A 24,212-nucleotide genomic window follows, 5' to 3' on the forward strand; every position below is an offset into this window, starting at 1 on the left:
GAGGGCACCAGACAGCGGGGGCCTGTCCTCCTGGGGCTGGGTCGGGGCTCTGCAACTCCACCCCACCCACCCCACACGTGCAGCTGAAGCAACCAGTGGCACCTGCTTGCCAGGCAGGGGTCATTGGTTTCCTAGTGGCCCCTGTGCTGCTGGGTTCTGCTCCAGGGTGTAAGGGAGTGACCTTTCCTGGAGTAAACTCATGCCCCTGGGAGAGGCCTCGCTTTGAGCCCTTCTGAGTTCTGATCAGAGGGGGCTGCTGTGAGGCCTTGGAGAGGCAGAATTTTTGGTGACCTAGCCGCTGGCCATGGTACCTGCTGCCCTCCAACTGGAGAGGGTCCCCAAGTCCCCTCCATCCAAGGCCTGGCCCTGCCCTGGCCTAGAGGACCCAGGGTGGGGTTGATCCAAGGTCCTGCACCTGCTGGCCCTTAGGTGTCTTCTGCTCTGACCTCTAGTTCGAGCCCTTTTGTTGGTGAGAGCGGCTTGATTCGGCCCAGAGACAGGCAGTAAGTGCCCTAAGGTCACACAGCAGATGGTGAGCATTGCTCCCCGGTGGCCCCAGTCTGGCCCGGAAGCGTAGGGGGCGGGGCCTACTCCTTCTGGCTTCTGAGAGGCCCGGAGGGCGGGTTCTTGCCTCCCCAAACACAAATCCCAGGCAACCTCTCTCAGCGGCAGCCGCCCTGGGCAGGGCAGGGAAGCCCCAATTCATTACCAAGATGGAAAATGACACTTCCCCGCGCTCTTCCCCAGGAGAGGGGCTGATTTATGACCGCGCCGGGGCCGGGGACATTCGTCAGCGCCGCTCGGTGCGCACGCCGTCTGCGGGGGCATTAATAGCCGTGTTATTAGCCACCAGCGTGAAAGATGCCCTGCGGATCGGCTATTTGCTGTTATTTATTATAAAGGCGCGCCAGCACGGCAGCAGGGTGCGAGGCGTCGTGAGCTCGCTGGAGCCTGCGCTAGGCCCCTGCCCAGCCGGCCTCCCATCCCCCATCCTGACATACCACCCCGTCACTGGTCCCTATTCGCCTCCCATCCCCTAGGAGAGACCAGGGGGTAATTCCTGGGGTCGAGACCAAGCCGAAGGAGGGGCAACAGCAGGCCTGTACCCCATCTGCTCCGAGCTGGGCTCTGCCTCTGCTGAGCTTGGCTCCATCCCACGGCAGGAGAGCAAAGACCAATTTACTGGGCTGTGGGGCCAGACAGAGGTTGGTTGGAGCTGGGAGCAGTGTGACCTTGGGGATGTCCCTTCCCCTCCCTGAGCGTGCTCCCCTTTGTACAGTGGGGACACGGGCTCCACAGGGCTGTGACCAGCTGAAAGGGAGAGGAGTTTGTGCAGCGCTTTGCCAGCTACTGCCACCCATGGGACTGACCCCAGAGGGCTAGAGGGGTGGCCCTAGTGTGGGAGGCAGCCCCCATTAGATCCTGCTTGAGTTGGACACTGTCCACCATCATCCATTCCATGCCAACCCAATGGGAAAGGGCTTGAGAGTTCAGTGCCCGGGCCAGAGGTTTATAGTCAAGGGAGAAGGCTGTCCACGGCTGCTAGAGGGTTCTCTCTGCCCTGGAGCCACCCCTTCTCCTCTCTGGGACTCAGTTTTTCCAAGGTCCTCTACCTCCCCAAATCCAGAGTCCTGAGGCTGAGTTCCACCCTTGTGTATATCTGTAGGGGTGGCAGGGAGGGGGCCATCTCTAAGTGGGACCAGCCTCTACACCCGAAAGCAAACCTGCAGCCAGACAGGGCCAGGTGAGCCACCTCATGTCAGAGGAGACGAGAGGACACATCCAGGGATTTTCCCTAGGCTTGCCCCCTCAGCCTGGGGTGACCGCACTGGGCAGCTGAGAGGGGCAGGGAAGACACCTGGGAAAGGAAGACCCGAATTTATGTCCAGCTCTTCCACCACCTGCTGCACAATCGGACCAGGCCCTTTGCCCCTCTGGGCGGCCGTGGTGAGGGCATGCTAAGTTGCTTCCGTCATATCCACCTCTTTGTGACCCTATGGACTGCAGCCCATCAGGCTCCTCTGTCCATGGGATTCTCCAGGCAAGAATAATAGAGTGGGTTGCCATGCCCTCCTCCAGGGGATCTTCCTGTCCCGGGGATGGAACCCGTGTCTCTATGTCTCCTGCACTGGCAGGCGGTTCTTTACCTCTAGTGCCGCCTGGAGAGCTGGGGTGACAGCATCTGTCCATTATTACCTCCCAGGGTTGGGGGCTGACAGCGGGCCAGCCTCTCCCATCTCTCCCACTGCCCTGTCCTGCATTTCAGATTCTGGGGCTTCCCTTTGGCATCCCCATTCATTGATTGAACAGGTGTTTATGAACACTCCAGCGCCAGGCTGTATACTCACTAGGCCAATGGACAAGATGGAACATATCCTGACTTACAGGAATTTACGCCATAGTGGGAGGGGTTGACGGTCAGCTTGTGACAAACGAGTGGGGCAGGGGAGGGATCTCCCCGAGAACAGGCCTGCATGTGGGGGATCCCACCCACCTCCTAGGGGAGGCCCCATCCCCACCCAAGCCTCTGCCTTATTATCAGTAGACGTCAGACCTTCCCAGCCTTCCCAGGTCATCCGGCTCCTTTCCCGGCCCCTGGCTGCCAGGATCCCACTGGCTGCTGAGAAACCCAGCAGTGCAGACCTAGGTCCCCTGCCCTGATCTCTGGGCTGCCCCCCACCTCCCAGAATGACAGCCCTCAGGCCCCTTTGCTACCTTCTAAAAATCCCGACCTTTCCTTTTTTCCTTCCCCAAGGAATTATGCCTCAGTCTAGGTGGCTTTACTAAAAACACACACAGACAGACAGAAATATTAGGTGCAGGAACATCTTATTAAATAATGCAGAGAAAGAAAGAAACAAAATTACACGTGTTTCCTTTCATCCCCCACCCCCTCCTGGCCCTGAATAGATTAATATCGAACACTGTTATCAATATAATTAACCTCCTAAGACACAATTTTAAAGTCTTGTTTTTTAAAGCAGTTTGTATTCTCTGAAGTTCAGGACACCGCGCCGCCCCGCGCCGCCCAGTCAGCCCACGCGGTGAGGTGAACTCGAGGTACATTTTGAGTGGATTTGCATACCTGTCGGTAATCACCGCCAGTGATAACAACTGATGCATAATGCATGCAGCATGAAATTAGAAAAATAATTAACTTTAGGTTTTAAAAGAATCCCACCCCTTCCCCCCGACGCATTACAAGTTCTCAGCTGGCACCGTTTGCCGAGGTCGGGGGCAAAGTTGTGCCGTGCAGGGTTGGAAGGGCCTGGAGGTCAGGGCTCTCAGCCCCCTGCCTGAAGGAGGGGCCTCAGGTGGGCCTAGACCAGCCTGAGCAGGAGTGGTCCTGGTGCTCTGCGTGCACATGGGTGGGCTCAGAAAAGTCCCGAGGCCCCCTTCTGCCCACAGCTCACCTGTCCCCGACCCACAGCAGGCCCTCTGGTTCAGCAGTTTATCCTCACAAGAACCCAGGGCAGTTTGTGGTCCCATTTTACAGATGAAGGCCTGAGACCCAAGGCCACGCTCCATCTGTGGGGCCTGGACTGAGCCCAGGCAGGGCCTCCTCAGCAAGAGGGTGGCCCCCCTGCCTCTAGGCCCTCCTCCCTCCATGATGCTTGCAGCTGAGCCCAGAGAAGCGGGGAGAAGAATGCAGGATCCCGTGTTAATTTATACTAAGGTTTGCTGAGGACGCATCACAGGTATGGGGGTGACGCTGCTTTGGTGGAGCTCCCAGCCTCTCCAAGTGGGGAGGTCACTGCTTCCTGTGGGGCAGGGGTCCTCCTGGAGCCGAGAAACTGCTTCCACCCCCAGTCTGCCCTGCCCACCTCTTCTGCCTCAGGCCCTGCTCTGCCAGTAAGGACCCAAGGGCCTGGCAAGGTTTAGGGAAAACACGGTGAATTGTTCTTGCTGAAGGGAGGGGCTGGGAGGGGGCACGTGAAGTGGGAGGGTGAGGGATTTCTTTCTGTCTGAGCTGTGGCCCCCTTGCCCCTCCACCCGGGGGTCTGCCCATCACCTCTCTGAAGCTCAGCCAAGACTGGAGGCAACCCCCCTAGGTAGGTCATAGGAGGACCGTGGGGTCCCTCCCAGGGCCACGATGGGGTGGCTCTTCTTTCCAAACCCTCCAGGCCTGTGCAGGGCCCTCCTCATCGTCTTCCCAGAGGTTGGGGTTCTCGGCAACCCAAGGCCCAGAGAGTATCGCTGCAGGTCACACAACTGAGGTCCGAGGTCATGCTGCAGCCTAGCCCTGGTGTGCCCTCCCGGCCTCTAGTCCACACACCTCCTTCTTAGGGTCAGGGCCACCTGGAACTCTCTGGTTCCTAAAGTGGGGATGGAGACTGAGCCTGGCACTGTGGCAGACCCAGCCTCAGGACGTGCCCACGTGGACTGCCTTCACTGGCGAACAGGAAGGAAGGCCAGGCTCAGAGGCAGGGGCCCTATCCAGAGTTACTGCTTCTGCCTGAGACCCCCAGCTCCCTCCAGAAATGACCCCCACCACTGCTCAGCCCGGCAGTGTGCTCATGTCTAACTGTGCCCCTGCCCCAGGAGCCTGGTTACCATCTCCCATCCAGCATGCCAGGGCCTGTGCCGGGCCTGGGGTCCTGCAGCTCCCTCGCCCACATGCTGCCATCACTGTCTCCCCAGGAAGACCCCCTAGAGGGCCCTGGGCCTCTGGCGGCCCCAGTTTCATGAGGTTTGGGAAAGACAACAGGGAAAGACACCAAGAGGCCAGGGGTCTCCTCCTGGGAGGCGCCTCCATCCAGATGGCAGGTGTTTAAAGATGTTACTCTGCACCACCACTCAAGTGGGTGTGGGAGGCAGAGCCAGACACAACTCAGGGGAGGCTTCACGGAGCAGGTTCCCAAGCTGAGGCCTGGGGACAGGGGGGTGAGTGGAACCTGACCTGGCGAGGCTTGAGTAGGGGAGGTGTGTTGGTGTTTAAGAAGCAGGAACAGCATGTGCAAAGGCCCAGAGGCAGGACAAGGGGGAGAGAGCAGGCTTGGGGTCAGTGTTTCCACTCCAGCTTGCGGGGTGGGAAGGCAGGGCTGAGGATGCACAGTGTGAGTCTGGGAGGCCCAGCATCAGGGCAACTAACAGGAAGTCTGTGTCAGGAAGCAGCTTGGCCTCCCTGTTCCCAGTCTACCCTGGAGCACGGCGGGGGCAAGGGAGTGAAGAAGGGGCCTCTGGATTGCAAAGAAAAGAGACAGACAGTTAACACAGAGGCTAAACCAGTGTGCCTGGGGCAGTCAGAGAATTATTGTTGTTGTTCAATCGCTATGTGGTGTCTGAACAACAGTTGCCACCGCATGGACTGCAGCATGCCAGGCTTCCCTGTCTCTCACCATCTCCCGGAGTTTGCTCACACTCATAGCAGCTTTTAAACTTCGGGCATCGGGACACACAGGCTGCACGTCCGCGGGGGTACTTTGCATGTACTACCTCACTGGATGCTCAGTAGTGACTCCCCCGTGAGAGGAACTTGACTCCATTTATAGATGTGGAAACTAAAGCTCAGAGAGGGCAGGTAACTTGCTCAAGATCTCACAGCCTGGAAGTGGCAGAGGCAGCACTCGAACCGAGGTCTCCCTGTCCGAGATGGCAGACGCTAGCAGCTGATGGGAGGATGCTGAGAATGATGCCCCAGGTCAGCCCTGGGCTAGGGGAGTCTGGACACCCCTAGTCTGAGCCATCCCACTGCTCCCCTCCCCCACCTCCATTGCACGCCAAGGAGCCTGCTGCCATTCATGGTGCCGGCAGGTCGTACCTCACACCACGCTGAAGTCTGCGAGATTCTCGCAACAATGACAAGTGACCCCCGTAAAAGATGGGCTATCTACCAGGTTTAATTTGATGGCCACATAAACCGTCAAACACAGAACAAGGGAATAAAAAGTCCTCGTGGCACCCGGGCAATTAAAGGGCTCCTGGGGCAAGGTGTCTTCCTCCCTGCCCCAGGTCTCACTGTGTCTTCCTGGAGCCAGAGGGCTCAGCATGGGGAGGCCTTGGGGGAAGGGGACAGCTGGGGAGACTCAGCCAAGATGGATGAGGCCTGAAGACAGGGGAACGGAAAGGCCTTGGGTCCCTGCCTCCCAAATGCTTCTTGGTTATCCATCAGAATCTCTGAAAGGTGCAATTTAGACCCTATTATGATGCCGGGGCCTCTGGAGGCTGAGGGCTGTGGCCATGAGCTGAGCGGGCAGGGGAACTGATGTTCATGCCAGAGAAGGCGGTCTGGCCTTGGCTTTGGCCTTAACAAGTCTGCTCCCTGCTCAGGGCACTGCTCCGGAATCCCTGAGCGCTGGGGCCACCAGCATTCCTGAGTGCCAGCAGCTGACAGGTCAGGGAGGGTGCAGAGCCACTGGCCAGATGCTGGGGACCTGGGCTCAGACTGACCACTGAGACTGAGGCAAGGTGGCCTTGAGCGGGCCTGAGCCTTCCTGTCCCCAGCACCTGCCTTGGACCTGCCTCTTGAGATGGGACTTCTAGGCTCCATGACCTTCGTGACTCTGGCTCCACGCCGAGGAAAGGACAGAGGTGCAGCTGGAAACCTGGGCTGGCCATGACCTTGGATGGGTCCCTCACTTCTCTGAGCCTCAGTGTCTCTGCTCAGCTGTAAAGCGGACTCATGTGTATGTGCAGGTGGGCACGGATCCAAACACATACCTGTGAGGGGCTGGGCAGGGCCTGGGTTAGCCCCGTCCAAACTCACCGAGGACCATGAGCACAGGCCAGCTCCAAATGCCCAGGGGCAGGGGCGTGAGTGCGGTCAGGACCCACAGACCAGGGGCAACCTCTACAGGAGCAGCAGGAGTGAGCAGGCAAATGTCCTCAGCCCCTCAGGCCAGGGGGGCGGCTGGGAAGAGGCCCAGAGCATCGGTCACAGTCTCGCCAGTCCCCCTTCTGCCCTCAGGACCTCATCCCTCCCCGACTCCAGGCGCAGGCCTCATGCACCCGCCCCCACCCCCACGTGCTTCCACCCAGGTGTCCTCGGCGGGCCCTCACCTTGCCTTGGGTCCACCTCAAGGACAAAGTTTCATTCCGCTAGCAAGCCCGGAGTGGAGTTGGTGCATTAGCCATGGGCAAAGCCCAAGCTCCCTCCAGAAGGCCTTGGAGCTGCCAGCAGCCTCAGCAAAGCCTCTATAATGCAAACAGGGCATGCGCTGAGGGGGCCACAGCGAGCGGGGCAGAGGCATTCCAACCTTTCTCAGCACTTCAGCTGGCTCCCTCTGTCCTTGGGTGGTCACAGGTGCCAAGTCACACCAGGCCTACACAGCCCACCGTCTCTGCCCTTGAGCACCCAAAATTTAGGCAGGGGACCTTAAAACACTGGCCACCATACAGCCTGACCTGCAGCCCACAAGCCTAGTGGTCAAGACCTCCCCTAGGTTCTTCCTCACCACTTCTCAAGTGGCCCAGCTTAACTTAACATCTCCAAGCTTCAGTGTTTTCATCTGTTAAATAGGAATAACCAGGGCCCTGACCTGACATTTGCTGGGAAGATTAAATGACTTTAATATTCATAAAATTCTAGATGAGCTTTATTATAGTATGAGCTACCATCCAACTAGAAGAGAATCTCAAGTGGCTAGAACACAGGTTGGCACATAGCAGCTGCTCAAGAAAGATATGCTGAATGGCTGGATGGACAGATCCATGGCTGGCTGGCTGGGTGGGTGGATGGACAGATCCATGGATGGATGGCTGAGTGGGTGGGTGGATGGATGGATGGATGACTGAGTGGGTGGGTGGATGGACGGATGGCTGAGTGGGTGGGTGGATGGATGGGTGGGTGGGTGGATGGATGGATGGATGGATGGACGGCTGAGTGGGTGGGTGGATGGAAGGATGGCTGAGTGGGTGGATGCATGGATGGATGGATGGACGGCTGAGTGGGTGGGTGGATGGATGGATGGATGGATGGATGGCTGAGTGGGTGGATGGATGGATGGATGGCTGAGTGGGTGGATGGATGGATGGGTGGATGGCTGAGTGGGTGGGTGGATGGGTGGATGGCTGAGTGGGTGGATGGATGGGTAGATGGCTGAGTGGGTGGGTGGATGGATGGATGGGTGGATGGCTGAGTGAGTGGGTGGATGGATGGATGGCTGAGTGGGTGGGTGGATGGATGGATGGCTGAGTGGGTGGGTGGATGGATGGCTGGGTGGATGGATGGATGGATGGACGGCTGAGTGGGTGGATAGATGGATGGGTGAGTGGGTAGGTGGATGGATGGGTGGGTGGGTGGATGGATGGACGGCTGAGTGGGTGGGTGGATGGATGGACGGCTGAGTGAGTGGGTGGGTGGATGGATGGATGGATGGACAGCTGAGTGGGTGGGTGGATGGGTGAGTGGGTGGGTGGATGGATGGATGGATGGATGGCTGAGTGGGTGGGTGGATGGATGGGTAAATAGATGAGTGGATGGATGGATGTACAGATGGGTACATGGATAGTTGTTGTTCAGTCACTAAGCTGTGTCTGACTCTTTGTGACCCCATGGGCTGCAGCACACCAGGCTTCCCTGCCCTCCACTATATCCCAGAGTTTGCTCAAGTACATGGATAGACAGGTGGGTAAATAGGTGGGTGGGTGGATGAATGGACAAATGAATGGATGTAGCAGAGGAAAGCTCTATATGGGATCAGGAAGACATCGCAGAGGAGGATGCTTTTGAGCATGGTCCCGAAGGGTGACGAGCAGTTTGCTGCACAGAGAGGAATAAAGAACAGAAGGAAGAAGGATGTGCTATGGTTGAGAAACGGAGACACGGGGTCCCTGGGGCATGGAAGTGAGGTCCCCACAGTCTCATTCAGTGAGTGGGTCCCGATTCTGCTCTGCACTCCAGGGCCACCCCCCAGGCTGCAGCCTCGGTTCAGACTGCTCGAGGCCATCATGTCTCACACCAAAAAGCTCCTGTGAACCTGGAGTTATAAAGCAGATCTTTGCTGGCTGCACGAACACACCTTCCCCACTGAGGCTGAAAGATAATTTCTCTTTAATTGATTTTTTACCACCACGAACAGTAAAGTAATATGAGAAAAAAAATCTACACTGCAATTTTTCCATTTGTGAAAACCGAAATTACACCTTGCAGACAATTCCCTCGGAGTGTGGACCCCTCCCTCCTCTTATCGTGTTTCCCGACTTTAAATGCTAGAAACCAGATATATGTATTTTTCAAAAGAGCTGAAAGTTTTCTACGGGAAGGGGGCAAAGTGAGGACTGATTTCTCACATTACATGGAATGCGGTAGGGAGGGCACCTCTGCTAGAAAGAGATTTCTGTAAATACACGAGAAGGCGGTCCTGTTGACGCCCGTTCTTCTGCCTATAAGACGCACGAGTGACAAACAGGACATGTTGTTTTAACACCAGACGATGAAGCGCCTCACTTTCCCCTGCTCGCCGGTGACGACGCTGGCAGATTCTTTTTGCAGGTTCTAATGACGCCCCCCCCAACCCCCACTGAGCACACAGGCCTTGTGGAAATAAACTTTCCCTTCAGGGCTTGGTTCCGAGCCAGAGAGGGATGTGGGTTCCCTGTTTCATGAGAAATGGGGGCTCTAAAGCCATCCCACCGACACCGACCAGCCTTTCAGCGTCAGCCATAAAGATGGGCTGAGTGTGGGGATCTTGAAAGAAAAGATCAAACCTGCAGCCCGGCTCGCACTAAATTAACCTCATGCGCGGCCCAGGGTCATAGTCCAGGAAGGCCAAGGCCACGTCTGTTTCATTCACGGGCAGCATCTTTGCTCCCGCTGAGATTAACGTTAGCCGGATGTCCTTAGAGGCTGACCGCAGCCCGAGCAAGCACCTGAGATGTAAACTTGGCATTCGGAAGGGCCGGGGGGCGTGCGCCTCAAGGCCTGACCTCTGCCCCGTGGCCCTGACTGCAGCCGCGCCTCAGCGGCAGGTTGGGCGGGCGCCAGACTCGCTCTCACCGCACGTGTCTTGTGCTCCTTGCAGGTGTAGAGGCTGCAAGTCAGGGGAGGGGGGGCCCGGCTCCGCCAGCCGTCCACCATGGTGGTGGCACACCCCACCGCTGCCGCCGCCACCACCGCCACGCCCGCCACCACCGTCACGGCCACCGTCGTGATGACCACAGCCACCATGGACCTGCGGGACTGGCTTTTCCTCTGCTACGGGCTCATCGCCTTCCTGACGGAGGTCATCGACAGCACCACGTGCCCCTCTGTGTGCCGCTGCGACAACGGCTTCATCTACTGCAACGACCGGGGGCTCCCGGCCATCCCCGCCGACATCCCCGATGACGCCACCACCCTCTACCTGCAGAACAACCAGATCAACAACGCCGGCATCCCCCAGGACCTCAAGACCAAGGTCAACGTGCAGGTCATCTACCTGTATGAGAACGACCTGGACGAGTTCCCCGTCAACCTGCCCCGCTCCCTGAGGGAGCTGCATCTGCAGGACAACAACGTGCGCACCATCGCCCGGGACTCGCTGGCCCGCATCCCGCTGCTGGAGAAGCTGCACCTGGACGACAACTCCGTGTCCACCGTCAGCATCGAGGAGGATGCCTTCGCCGACAGCAAGCAGCTCAAGCTGCTCTTCCTGAGCAGGAACCACCTGAGCAGCATTCCCTCGGGGCTGCCCCGCACGCTGGAGGAGCTGCGGCTGGACGACAACCGCATCTCCACCATCCCGCTGCACGCCTTCAAGGGCCTCAGCAGCCTGCGGCGCCTGGTGCTGGACGGCAACCTGCTGGCCAACCAGCGCATCGCCGACGACACCTTCAGCCGCCTGCAGAACCTGACCGAGCTCTCACTGGTGCGCAACTCGCTGGCCGCCCCGCCCCTCAACCTGCCCAGCGCCCGCCTGCAGAAGCTCTACCTGCAGGACAATGCCATCAGCCACGTGCCCTACAACACGCTGGCCAAGATGCGCGAGCTGGAGCGCCTGGACCTGTCCAACAACAACCTGACCACGCTGCCCCGCGGCCTGTTCGACGACCTGGAGAACCTAGCCCAGCTGCTGCTCCGGAACAACCCTTGGTTCTGCGGCTGTAACCTCCTGTGGCTGCGGGACTGGGTGAAGGCGCGGGCGGCCGTGGTCAACGTGCGCGGTCTCATGTGCCAGGGCCCCGAGAAGGTCCGGGGCATGGCCATCAAGGACATCACCAGCGAGATGGACGAGTGCTTCGAGGCGGGGGCGCAGGGCGGCGCAGTCAACGCCGCTGCTAAGACCACACACGCCAGTGACCATGCCTCTGTCACCACGCCCCAGGGCTCTCTCTTCACCCTCAAGGCCAAGAGGCCGGGGCTGCGCCTCCCCGACTCCAGCCTCGACTACCCCATGGCCACGGGCGATAGTGCCAAGACCCTGGCTATCCACGTGAAGCCCCTGACGGCGGACTCCATCCGCATCACATGGAAGGCCACGCTGCCCGCCTCCTCCTTCCGGCTCAGCTGGCTGCGCCTGGGCCACAGCCCGGCCGTGGGCTCCATCACGGAGACCCTGGTGCAGGGCGACAAGACAGAGTACCTGCTGACGGCCCTGGAGCCCAAGTCCACCTACATCATCTGCATGGTCACCATGGACACCGGCAACACCTACGTGGCCGACGAGACGCCCGTGTGCGCCAAGGCGGAGACGGCCGACAGCTCCGGCCCCGCCACCACCCTCAACCAGGAGCAGAACGCCGACCCCATGGCGGGCCTGCCCCTGGCGGGCATCATCGGTGGCGCCGTGGCCCTCGTCTTCCTCTTCCTCGTCCTCGGGGCCATCTGCTGGTACGTGCACCGGGCCAGCGAGCTGCTGACCCGGGAGCGGGCCTACAACCGGGGCAGCCGGAAAAAGGACGACTATCTGGAGTCGGGGACCAAGAAGGATAACTCCATCTTGGAGATCCGCGGCCCCGGGTTGCAGATGCTGCCCATCAACCCTTACCGCGCCAAAGAGGAGTACGTGGTCCACACCATCTTCCCCTCCAACGGCAGCAGCCTCTGCAAGGGCACGCACACCATCGGCTACGGCACCACACGGGGCTATCGCGACGGGGGCATCCCCGACATAGACTACTCCTACACCTGAGGCTGCGCCCCTCCCCTGCCTCCCGGCGCGGCCACTGCGGGGGGACTGTGACCAGCTGGCTGCCATCCGACGGGAACAAGGCAAAGAAACTCCACGCTGACTTTCCCGGCGGAAAGCAGAGTTTGGGGAGGGTTGACAGTTTTGTAGGACACAACAGTGGGAAAAAAAATTTTTTTTTTTTTTAAAGAATAGAAGGCAGGAGGGAGGTTTGACGTTGCTGAAGACATAATTTATACCAAATTATGCCAGGTGGGGAGGGAAAGACTAAAAATAATATGGCAGGAAGGGTTGGGTCGGGGCTTCTTTTTACCCCCTGAGCTGGGAAGAGACTACCTGTGCGTCTCACGCTCCGCGCACAGCCGTCACAGAGGAGCCGTTTCAGAAGCCGCCAGCACGGAGCCCTTCACCCAGCCCTCGCGGCTGGCTGCTCACTGGAGATGACATGATGGAAGGTTTTCAGGCTTCTCACAAAGGAGAGGGGAAGAAAAGGATCTTTTGCTATGGAGATATTGTCCTGAAATCTCTTCCCTGGTTCTTTCCATGCCTTTTTCCCTTACAGATTGGCAGAAAAGAGCGTGTCCTTCACGGCACTCTCTGAACAACGGTATAGTCGATTAAAAAGCAAACTTTCTTTTTCCTATACTGGAGCCCTCCTCAATTCCATGCAGCATAGGATCACGGGAGCGCCATGGCAGCTGTGGCTTTCCCAGCCACCTGGAGGTGCGTCTCTCGACCCGTCTATCTTGATGGGGCGTCTCTGTATTCAGATGGGTAGACAGAGCCACGTATACAGTCCTTACAGTCCTGCTTGGGTCAGTTCATACAATGTCCTGAGACAATAGAGTCGCGAAGATGTTGCTTTCTCCTAGAAACCATTGAGTAAGTGGACTGTGCTGGGGATGGGAGTGGGGTGGGGGACAGTGCCGTTCCTAAAGGCGGAGGCATGTCTGTCTTGGCCGGGTGGCTGGGGAGACCCTGGGCAAGCGGTGTTTTCAGCTCAGTGCTATCTCAGGGTGTCCAGGGCTGGGCCGAGCTCCTTTCTGATGTCGAGAAGAGCTCTCTTTGGCCGCCCGCGTCCTCACCTCCCCCCTACACCTCAGATGCAGTGTATTAAGAGTTACTTTGTGTGCAGTGTGCTTCCTCCAAGACAGGTAATTTGTGCAGGGACTTTTTTTTTTTTTCTATATCAGCTGATTAGACCTAATGGTTTCCATGGCTGCTCAAACAAAGCCCAGAAAAAGACATGACAATTCTCAGAAAAGCCCTAGGAGACAGCAACCCACCCCTCCAGCCCCCACCACCCAAGAATGTAGAACACACTCAGCCGTGCCCACCCCGGGGTCTCTGCTCTGCAGAAGGAAGGCCAGATCTCTCTAAAAATGCCAGCCTCCAAAAGGACACTGACCGGAGCCTTCAGAAGAGTTCAGTTTTTTTTTTCCCTTCCCTCTGGAATCAATGCTGCCATCATTCATAACTGACAGGACTGTTTGGCGAGCCATGAGATTAAAACGATGATGAAATAATGACAGCGAATCTGGCAAGAAGAGAGGAGAGGGGCCTGGGGTTCTGATGGCCACGGCGTTCCAGCACTCGGGCAGCTGGGGGTCACTGTTTGTCCAGGTGCCAGCTGTCCTGCACCCAGGAGGGGCAATATCAAAAGGAGAGGCGCTGGCCTGAGGGCAGGGAGGATGAGAAGGGGTCCAGCCCCTGGCCGTGGCGTTTTCAAAAGACCTCGGCTGCTCTGACAAAAGCCAAAGGCAGGGAGAGGAGACAAACAGCAGTCACTGGGCTACGGGGACAGGCCCGGGGCCCAGCCACCCGCCCAACATGAAAAGACGCCGCTGGCCCCTCAGCGAAGAGGCCGGGGTTCAAACAGACGGACACAACGGCCGTGTGAGTGAGGTGGACGAGAGGTGCAGCGCTCATCGCCGGGCGGGGCGGATGGTATCACAGAGCGGGATCCTCGACCCCCAGCTTGAGGGAGACGCCGAGGGTCACTGACACATTTCATTCTAGACTCGAGCTGTTTCCCTTTTCCCACCTGAAGCGCTTTCTCCTACGATGAAGTCAGGAAAGAAAAGCTTCCGAGCGTCAATCTCACATCTCCCTCTCCCACCCCCGCCCCAGACACAGGCCCCTTCCCTGTGGCCCAGGGAGGGGCAGAGGGGACCCCCAAGCAGCGTCCAGGAGAAGGGGCACTGGCCAGGGGTCAGAAGTTCAAGGTCTCTGCTGTTCCCTGAATGCAGTCTTCTCCCTAAGGGCACCACTCCAGTCTCTGGCCAGTGTGCCAGGAACCCTGGGTCCCAGCCTCCCTGCTGCCAAACCCCCACCCCAGCCACCAACATGCTGGGTCCCCTGCTCTCCCTCCACATATGTCCTCCTCTCCCGGAGCCAAGTGAGAGGTCAGATCCTCCCCTTAGAGGCTGGGTGGGAAGGTATTTGGGGAACCGCAGGAGGTCCTACACAGCGAGGGCACACCCGGCAGCTCTGAGAGCCTGCCTATGCCAGCAGCACCCTCCAAGCCAGGCCCGGAAGATGACCACCCTCCTTCTCGCTCAAAGCAGGCCAGGCCCCCCGCCCCAACCCCAGCCTGAGGACATATCGGTCTCCTCCTCCCAGCTCCTGCACTCAGGGGCGCGGGCCCCACCTCACCCCGAGGGGAAGCCAGGTCCTTGCTGCAGGCATCCTTCTGCCCGTGTAAAATTGCTGGAGACAGTGGAGACTCAGCCCAGCCAGGCCCCACGGGCCTCCTCTCATCTTTTCTCAGCATCCCAGTACCTCTCCAGAGCCCCTTCTAAGAACAAGCCTCCAATGTCAGCTGTCTCCCGGCCCCCCAGGCCAGGGATGGGGCCCTGAAGCCAGGTCCACTCTGAAACCCCATCCCCTCCTGGTCCAGGTTCCCCCTGGCCAGCCAGGTAACCTAACGAGAAAGGGTGTGCCAGGGCGCCCAGCCTCCCCCAGCCCCGAGAAGCACCTGAGGACACAGGGCCTGGGCCACCACTTCTGTCTAGAATCTCCCTCTTGTGGGCGGCCCACCTGACCTTTGCAGCCTCTTAACTAGCCGGAACAAACCTCCGTGCCCTCAGCGCTGATGAGTGTATCTCGTGGTATTTAAGGCAGGTTTCAAGTTTAAAAAAGAAAAAAAAAAAAGCCCATGACACTTCTTTGGTTAAGTGGTTTACCCTTCGTGGTAATTAGATGTAGTGATTGGAATCTCTTTTCTATTACATGGCAATTTTCCTTTAAATTTCCCCTAAAAAAAAGGAAAGAGAGAAGGCGAGGAAAGCAGGCAGCGGGGCCAGGCGAGTCATTTGCATTTTGCGAATGAGGCCTCTTGTAAGCTCAGCTCAGGCGTGGGGCCCAACGTATGGAATGCTTAAGAGATTACTAAGAATAAAATCTATTAATTAGTCATACTCAATTCCGCAGACATGATGTGCATCAGAAGCTCCTTTTCTTCCCTCTTCCCGCGGCCTTCCGCGGAAGCCTCCATCTTCTCTAGGTTGGCCCCTGCGTCCTGGACTTCCTCCCACTAACATGGCAAGCTGCGTGGCCAACCAGGGGGCCTCTGGGCTTCGGGGGCAGGAGCTGGGGCGCCGGCTCCTTCCCGCTTTGGGTGACACTGGCAGGGGAGGTGACGGCGGCTGGGAAGATGGCACGACTGGGGGGCTCAGGCTTCCGCTCCCTAAGTCCGAAGCCCATGCCTGCCTGTGCCTCTGTCTTCTTCGATGGGCACCAAGCTTCCCCCGCAGTCCCCTACGGGTCCCGGGAGGCCCGACTGCCCCAGCAAGCAGCAGAGCACGAAGAGACAGGGAGGGTTTCCAGGCGGGGCAGGGAAAGCCGGCTTTGTGAACCCACAGCCTCTGTTTCCCCTTCTGTAAAGCAGGGGTGGGCTGAGGCCGGGTCTGGTTCCACCCAGAAAAGCTGGGTGCACCACTGGCAGAAAAGAGGCGCCCACTACCCGCCTACCCCTGTCTACTGACTCTGGAAGGTTCTAGTTGGCCCATGGCAGGTGATGGAGGCCAAGAGTAAGAGGGACTGGCCGGGTGAGGGGTCCTGGGGGGCTGAGGGGGCTGACTGGGGCCTCGAGAAGGGAAGGGGCAGCCGGGCAACGTGCCGAGACTGCGTCTGAGCCCGCTCCTTCACCCCCTCAGAGCCGCAGAGCGAGCAGAGGACACTGCCACCCCCCTCCAATGGCAGCTCAAGTCCCAAAGCCAACCCCCTCCAGAAATCTGCTTCCTGCTGAACGTGCCAGGGAGGACGGGGCTTCTGAGCCTCGCGCTTATGAAAAATACAACAAGAAAAATTGGATGCGGCAGACAGGGAGCAATGGAGCTGAGAAGGCAGCCGGGGGAGAGCTGGGGCACTTGCAGGAAGGCAGGGCCTCAAGGCGCACAGTGGCTGAAGCCCCCTGAGGGCCAGACTGCATTCTCAGGGGCTCGGGCGGGGTCAGCCGTGTGGCCATACCCCCCCAAACTCAGATCCGTGCAGGTGCTGGGCGGCGGATGCCTGGCACTGGATCTGCGCCAGGGTGAATGCTAACGAGCCATTCACAGCCCAGCTCAGGCCTTCCAGAATGCAGGCAGAGGAGGCATCTTTTTTCTTAAGGAGGGATAAAAAGGCTCAAAAATGCAAATCATTACCATTTACAACCAAGCGAGTCTGCTAAATTGATTAGGAAAGATTAAACTCCTCGGAGGTGAAGGGAAAGGGGGATTTTTCGCATTTTATGAACCTGCTCCCAGTGGTCTAGGCAGAGCGCAGGTTGGCTGGGCCTGGCTTGCGGGGAGCTGAGGATCTCTGAAGGCTGGCCCCATGCCTGCTCCAGCGCTCGGGACACGCTGACGTGGACAGAGCCTGGCCTCGAGTCTGGAGGGGAAAGCAGGTTTGCTTCCATCAAGTGCCGTGGGATTGGGGGCTGTCCCGGCCCCCAGCAGAGACTCTGTTGCCCCCACCACCCTCCAGATCCCATCTGCCTTCAGGGTGAAAAGCTAGGGGACCTTTGTGAGCAGGACTTTGTAAAGCCATGAGCCTTTCAGCTTCCTTTCTGTTCCAGGGCGGGTCTGTTTCTGATCCCTTCCCTGCAGCCAGTGAAGGGGAAGTGGGGCCAGCTGTAGAGAGAACTGAAGGTCAGGAAGAGAGAGCTGCCCAGCAGAGAGAGGCAGTGAGCTCCCTGTCACTGGGAGCATTCAAGCACTTGATGGGGATGTGGCAGGTACTTTCTTGCCTATACCAATGCCTGGTTCTTGGACGAGAAGATCTTGGCTCCTACTCTTACTTTACCATCCCTGAGGACCGTGTAAGCAAGATATTGGGAGATTGCTCAAAATGACGCATGTCCCCTGAAAATCACAGGTCAGGGCCATCCCACAGCAGGGCCATCCCACAGCCGGGCCACCTAGCCACGGCAGAGGGCCGCTTACACACCAGACAGCCTGCAGAATCCCCATCCTCAGTGTCTAAGAGACACCTGGAGAGGAAGTCCAGACACGTGCCGCCTCGTCTCAGAGTCCGGAGCGCAGAGTGACCCACCACCTGGGCTGGCTCTCCTGGGTCCTCTAGGGGGCCGTTTCCGGGGCACTGAAGCTCCCATCCCACTGGCTGCTCCCCCAGCAACACGCTCGAGGCTGCCGGCTCAGTGCCTCCGTCCCAGCCAGGTTGACGGCTGCCTGGGGCGCTTTTCACTATCCGTTTTTAAGCATTTACCATTTCTTTTGAAATGTTCTAAGTAGTTGCCTGAAATACCCACATTTGCTTCTTTAAAAACACTCAAGAAGATTCCCTTGGCTCTTGATTTTCCCTCCCTTTTCTTCCGCCCTCCCTTTGCATTTTTAATACACTGTTTTTCTCTAGTTTCAGAAATTCTATTATCGCTGGGGCCAGGCCCATTTTCTCACATTAATGTGATTTGCAGGATTGCCCAAAACCCCCATCTCCAGTTTTGCAGGGGCAAAGCCCGCCTTTGCCCAGGTCCCCTCTGCAGGCATCGTGCCCAGGGCAAGCAGGTCTTTACCAGCTTGATGCCTTGCTGATCAGCAAAGCTGATGCCTTGCTCCCCGTGGGAGAGCCTGCCAGGCCAGGGGCTTCTTGGGACCACTGTCACTGGCCCGCACCCCGTTTCTTGTGCTGAGAGGGCAGTGTGGACATACGAGGGCACTGGGGGTCCTGTGTGTGGGGGGGCTGGCGTGGCCCCCACTTCCGGGCACAGCCAGTCTCTGAGGCACTGAGGCCATCAGAGCCACCCTGGTGCCATGGCCCCTGTCCCTCCCACACCCACCCACGCCGCCCCCATACCTGAAAGCCCGAACGTCTAAGCCCAGGGCGACCTTGCCGGAAGGTCTTTGTGGTCACTGCCCCTAAATCTCTTTTATGGCTGTTAGGGTGGATGCCACTCAGGCAAGATACCAGGTCCCCACACTCCTCCACGCGGGGTCACCGAGGCCTGGAACAGTGCCTGACACGCAGGGGTGTCCCTCTCCTCCTCTGTCGTGAGTCCCCGGGGTTCAGTGCACAGGGCCTGGGCGGGCATGATGGAACCTCTCCTCCCGCACCCACGCCGCTGGCAGCCTTAGCAGGGCTCCTCCTCCTCGAAAATCGCACTCCACCCTCCCTTGGACCCAGCGATCAGCAGCCACGAGCCTGTTGGGGAAATCCAGCCATGGGTGAGACCCAGCCGCCCACCTGGGGGACCCGGTTTCCCCTCTCTGAGCCGAGCCTCAGGTGGCTGATGAGGGCAGAGAACTGGGTGTCCCGCCTTGTCTGACACTCCTGTCAAGAGTCCCCACATCTGAACCACCCACCTGGATGACCCAACCGGGCTCTCCTCAAGACAGAGGAAAACAAATGCAACCCAAGCCAGCGATAGAAGACACAGCAGGGCTGCCACCTGCTCATCTCTGGGAACTCAGTGGTCCAGGGCGCTTCTCAGTGCCCTGTGCGGAGGACACGCCTGCAGAGGGTCCCAGAGACCACCCACCTCCGGCTGGTCCCGTTTTCAAAAGGTTCTGGGAACCCAGGAAGAAGACACACAAAACCCTGGACCTAGCTTAGATTTTTTTTTTTTAACCCAGCCCGGCACACCACCTGCCTGCAGGCCAGCAGCCTCAGCTGAGAAGCCCACCCAGCGTCCAGGAGACACTGAGAGCCCTGGGGAGGAAGCAGAAGTGCCCAGCGTTAGAAGTTTGCCATCTGAGAGGCAGAGAAGCAGGGAGATGCTATGGAAGGCTGGGAACGGCTGCGGGGCTGTGAACAGGGGTGAGCCAGAGAGACAGTGCGGTTGCCCGACTCTGCTGGCTGGGGCGGGCGCCCCCTAATTCCAAACATCCCCAGGCGGGTATGAACAGGGACGCGGAGAAGAAGAGTAAACTAAGGAAACCCCACGCGTACGCCCTGCAGAGCAAATGTTTTTAAGAGCCACCAACTGCAATCTCCCCTCCCAATGTTCAAAGGTTACCGTATCTCATGAGGTAAGGTTACTGTATCTCATGAGGTGTGGTATGATAAAACACTGGCGGGGCTGGGGGGTGGCCGGGGGACTCAGCAGAATCCCTCCCCCACAGCCTGGGGAGGAAGACAGCAGGGAGGGGTCCTTGGGCAGAGCCTGGTAAATGAAGCGGGTCCCTCTGCTGCAGAAGGCGGATGCCTGGCCAGCCCACGGCCCGGGGAGGACAGGGCTGCGACCAAGGTCCCTCCTGCCATCTGAGAGACCCCAGCCAGGGCACCTCTGCTTCCCTTGAGCCCCTGCACTTCCCCCCCTGCAGAATCAGCCCTGGCCACCCCCATCTTCATTTCCCTCCGAAGGGCAGAGCAGTCTTGGGGGTCTGAGTGGTGGGACTGCTCCCGCTGCTGCCTGCTGCCATCTGACTCTGGGCTGGCTGACCCGGCCTGGCCCCGGGCCCACTTGCCCCCGTCCCAGCCTCACCACTGGACACGCAAACACCCACCACGACGACAACACAAACCAAAGTGCACTGCAAACTGCCCTTGGGCCTCCTTCCTGTAGGTGCCTTGAAACTTCAATGTTGAGATGAATGTGATGAACTTATTTGGTCCTGTTTTCTGTTTGTCTCTTTTCATATAAAATGTCCAAGTCCACTTTCCTTGTCCTTTTCTTGAAATAAATAGAACGATTTAACTTTTACAGGCCTCTCGGCTGCTGACTCCCAGCTTGGCGGCCCAGCGTGCCCAGGGCCAGGATCTGTCGCCCAGGGGGTCTCGGTTGCCCACGTCCCCTCCCCAGGCTGCCCTCCGAGGGTCAGCCCGGCTGTCGGGGCCCACGGGCACAGAGGTGGTGGCTGGGCGGGAAGGAGACTCTGGGTTAGTACATTCCCCGGGCACCACCAGAACCAAAACCGTGATCCAGCTGCAGGACGGAGAGGGGTGTCTGACCCCATCCCACAGGCCCCAGGGAAGGCGACTGCCAGCTAAAGGCCGATTCCAAGAGGGTTTTCATGAGGAGACGTATTAATAGAAGCCGTGGATTATCTTGTAAGAGGCTCCAGCAGCCGTGTGGGCGCCCAGATAAGCCTGGAACCGCTCGGGCGCTGGGGACACGGCTGTCCCTCTGCTGGCCCTGGTCCTCCCACCCCCAACCCCCTTCATCCCCAAGATGCACCTGCCGATTTCACGACTCTGCAGGCCTACTCTGATATCTCACACCTCGCGGGGCAGGGGGCGGGGCGGGGGGGAGCCGTAGGAAAAAAACTATTTTCCGTGAGAACAATAGCAGTTTCTGCTAAATTTAACATAAAATAAGAGCTCATTACTTCTGCCTTAGATCTGATTCCACATCTGGAAACGGGTTAATGAGTTTTTCCCCTTATATTCCAAGGAAGCAAGGTTATTTCTGGATGTGCCTTGCTGGCAGGTGGCCTGGCTGGGGTGACATGGGGTGCTCTGACCCTGTAGATGCCCTTCCCCCCACCCTCTTAGTCCTCAGTGCTGGCCCCCTGGGCGGGGGTGCGGGGGGTGCATCCCAGAGACTGTGGGCCTTGGGGAAGGGACAGACGGCTTCCCTGACCTCGTCCGCGGGTCCACCCAGCACACGGTGGGGTGCTCGGGAGGGCTGCCTGCTACTCCCTCACCCGAGACTCATCTTTTAAGAACATGATCCACCAGCCAGTCAGTAGATGTTTACTGATGGCCTACTGTGTGCTGGGAGTGGGGCTGGGGCCCCCTTCCAGCCTCATGGAGGTAGGGAAGGGATGTTCATGACCGAGGCGGCGTGGGGAGGGTCTCCGGGAGCCATGTCTCCACTGAGGGTGTTTCCTCAGACGAGAAGGACTCGGGGGGCAAGGGAGCGGGCCTGGCACGTGGCTGTCAGAAGCGCTGAGGCCAGGGCACAGAGGCGGGTCTGGTCCTGTACGCCCTCTGGAAGACTCCGCTTCCCCTGGAAGCACGGCGCCGATCCACCGGCCCCCACCCCTGGCCACACCGGGTACTGTTCACTCCCTGGCAGGCCCTGACCCCGACTTCCTGGCCCGATGCCCTTGAGGGCCGTTGAAGGTTCAACTCAGGCCTCGTCTCTGGTGAGGCCGTGTCCACCTGCTGGTTCTCACCTGCACAGGTGACGGGTCCCAGCACCTCGCTCACTAGGGGCCCCTGGCGGGCACATCTTCCCTTCCTCCCCTTTCAGACCCCAGAGGCATGGCCAATGTGAACGGCCAATAAACACCAGCAAATCGATCGACCAACAGATCACTCCATCAGGGCGGGACCCAAGGAGGACGACTTTCCAAGACCGGGCACCGGTCAGCAGGCAGTCTTACTTCCCCCAGCCCCAACCCCTAGCCCTGAGGGGGGCGCTGACCCAGCTCACCACACCCTCTACACGACCGACAGCAGGGCCCAGAACCAGGTGCCCCTGGGCCCCTCTCTTCAAGCGGGAGCAGGAGGAGAGCTGGGCTCGGGGGCTGTGTTCCTCAGGCCCTGAGAGCTAACAGAAGTTCTGCCTAGGAAGGGCTCACGGGCTGGGAACCACCGGGTTAATGCCTGTCCTGGGGGCTCCCCAGGCAGGGCCTCAGAGCTGGGTGAGACCCACAGGCCCCACCGCCTACTCCCTGTGCGTCTGTAAAGCCTGTGCGTGAGGACAGTTCACGGCTCTCGATTCTCCCATTGGGACAGCGCCGACTCTGCTCCTGCGTGTGCCAGGGCCCCGTGAGAGGGCTGGAGTGCTGCATCCCCCCGTGCCCCCGCTTGTCCAGGGAGCACAGGCCCCGTGCCTGGTGCCCTCGGGGTTTACCCAGCACCCCTGGCTCCCAGGTATGGGCGCTGACCTGGCCGGCACATCCCCCAGGGAGGCCCAGGTGTCTCCACAACAGCCCCTGGGTCTGCTCCCCACACCACCCCGACCCCATCTGAGGTCTGTGGCCTGCTCCCCAAACCTGCTAGAGGGGCTCTCAGGCTGACCAAAGCTTTCGGCCTCCGGAGAACAGGGGTGGAGATGAGGGCATCTCAGGTTTTAGTAAATGCCCTGGATGGGCTGGGTGGGGGCGGCTTGTGGCTGGAGGCCCACAGGGATGGGCCCACAGGAGGAAATCACCAGGGACCACGGGGGAGATCCAGGACCTGCATTCCAGGTCAATGGAAAGAAGAGCCTCCAAACACAACTGACCCTTTCTGAAGAGCAGAAGGTGGTCTGAGTGGTCCTGAGCCCGTCCTCCCAGGACAGCAAGCAGAGTGGGCGGGCCCCTTGAGGCGGCACGAGTTCTGGGTGGTGGAGGTGACAGGCTGGCAACGAAGAGCCCTAGTCACCCCATCACGTCTTCCGATGGCCCCTGGGGAACAGGCTGGTCTCCCCTGAGACCCTGGACCTCCCCTGCTGCAGCCCTGCTCCAGCCAAGCAGTTTCCAGCCCTTTCCTTCGCAAAGAAATCTCAGGCCTCATGTATCACTGAGGTTATGGACATGAGTGGAGTAAGCCCCCGAATAGCTGCTCAGCCGCCAAGGGACATCCCAAAGCCCAAGGCCTCTGCTTCTGGTACCCAGCTCCTACTGGTCAGTCAGTTCAAGTAGGATAAAGGGTGGCTGCCATCCCATCCCTGCTCTTACCCAGCCACCACCAGGTTCCAGAAGCTTCTGTCCTCCTGCCCCTACTTCCCAGGAGGGGTCTCGGCCTCACCAAACATCCTGGAGAAGAAGCAACCAAACCCGGGAGAGGCCTAACAACCCCAATCCCACCCCGCACCAGAGTACGAGGCCCCAGACAGAGCCGAGGTCCCCCGCCAGCCCCGAAATGCTGCCTCCCAAGGGCTGGGAGGAGGTCGCGCATCACTTTCAGGCACCCCCAGCCCACCTGCCTCCCCTCCCATCCTCCACAGCCCTCGTCCCCTTGTCAGCACCGGCCTCTGCACAGCCCGCCGCCCCCAGGCCTGGCACCAGCACCTCTGAGAGACCCTCTCCTTCTGAGGCGGAGTAAATAGGCTCCCTCGAGCTGCTAACTGACAGCACAAATGAAAACCCGGCGCTCCCCCCGCAGAGATTTACAGGGGACGTGAAATCTTATTTGCACCGCTGCCAAGCCTGGGACACGAAGAAATTATGCCTCGAGAAGAGGCCGGCCGGCTCCCCATGGAAGCAGCGGCGTTGGAGATGGGCTTATTAAAAGCCACAGTGGCCACATTTCAACCCGTTTCAGGTGTTAAGTAATTTACTGCCACCCAGAATTCAGTGACTGTTTTTTTATCATTTTTATTTCCGTGATACAGGCCCAAGGCCCCCGCACGGGGGACTGCGGGTCTAAATGCTCCCTGCACCCCCAGGACTGCAAGGGAAATGGGGAGCAGCAGCCTGGGAGGGGGCGGGGGGTGGCTGGTGTGGCCGCCGACACCCCGATTCTCTCCAGTTGTTATACCAGGCTTGGCTCAGAGTGTTGAGGAGGGCTGACTCTAAGATCCTCCCGACCCACATTCAGGGGCTCAGTGATTCCCCTAAAGACCCTGCAGGCATTTTCTGAAGACAGCAATGGTAGAGGAAGTCCTGTGAGAGCAAACAGCACCCCTCTCAGGAGGGTCTACCAACCACACGCCCAACAAGTCTTTATTGGCACCTACTGAGTGCCAGGTCCCCAGACAGCAAGTGAGCAGGACCCTAAAGACCCCGCTCCCCGTGGCTCACACACTCCGCTCACAGTGTTGAATAATGCCATGTGGTTGTGGTTGGTTGA

General features: G+C 59.0%; 2 protein-coding genes across 2 annotated transcripts in view; one reads left to right on the forward strand and one right to left on the reverse strand.

Annotated features, from left to right (window-relative positions):
• Positions 1-24,212, reverse strand: part of MACROD1 (MACRO domain containing 1) — a 156,637-nt gene that overhangs the window by 102,218 nt on the left and 30,207 nt on the right. The gene's annotated exons all lie outside the window — the stretch shown is intronic.
• On the forward strand, positions 8,503-12,689 carry FLRT1 (fibronectin leucine rich transmembrane protein 1). The gene has a single exon (XM_010837974.1). It carries the CDS (start codon positions 10,017-10,019, stop codon positions 12,048-12,050), a length of 2,034 nt encoding a protein of 677 aa, XP_010836276.1. The 5' UTR covers positions 8,503-10,016; the 3' UTR covers positions 12,051-12,689.

The sequence above is a fragment of the Bison bison genome, unplaced genomic scaffold (assembly GCF_000754665.1).
Source record: "Bison bison bison isolate TAMUID 2011002044 unplaced genomic scaffold, Bison_UMD1.0 scf7180017864089, whole genome shotgun sequence".
Taxonomy (NCBI): domain Eukaryota; kingdom Metazoa; phylum Chordata; class Mammalia; order Artiodactyla; family Bovidae; genus Bison; species Bison bison.

Bases quoted from the DNA above. Each gene is read 5' to 3' on its own strand.
- FLRT1 (XM_010837974.1), top strand. From the start codon at position 10,017: ATGGTGGTGGCACACCCCACCGCTGCCGCCGCCACCACCGCCACGCCC.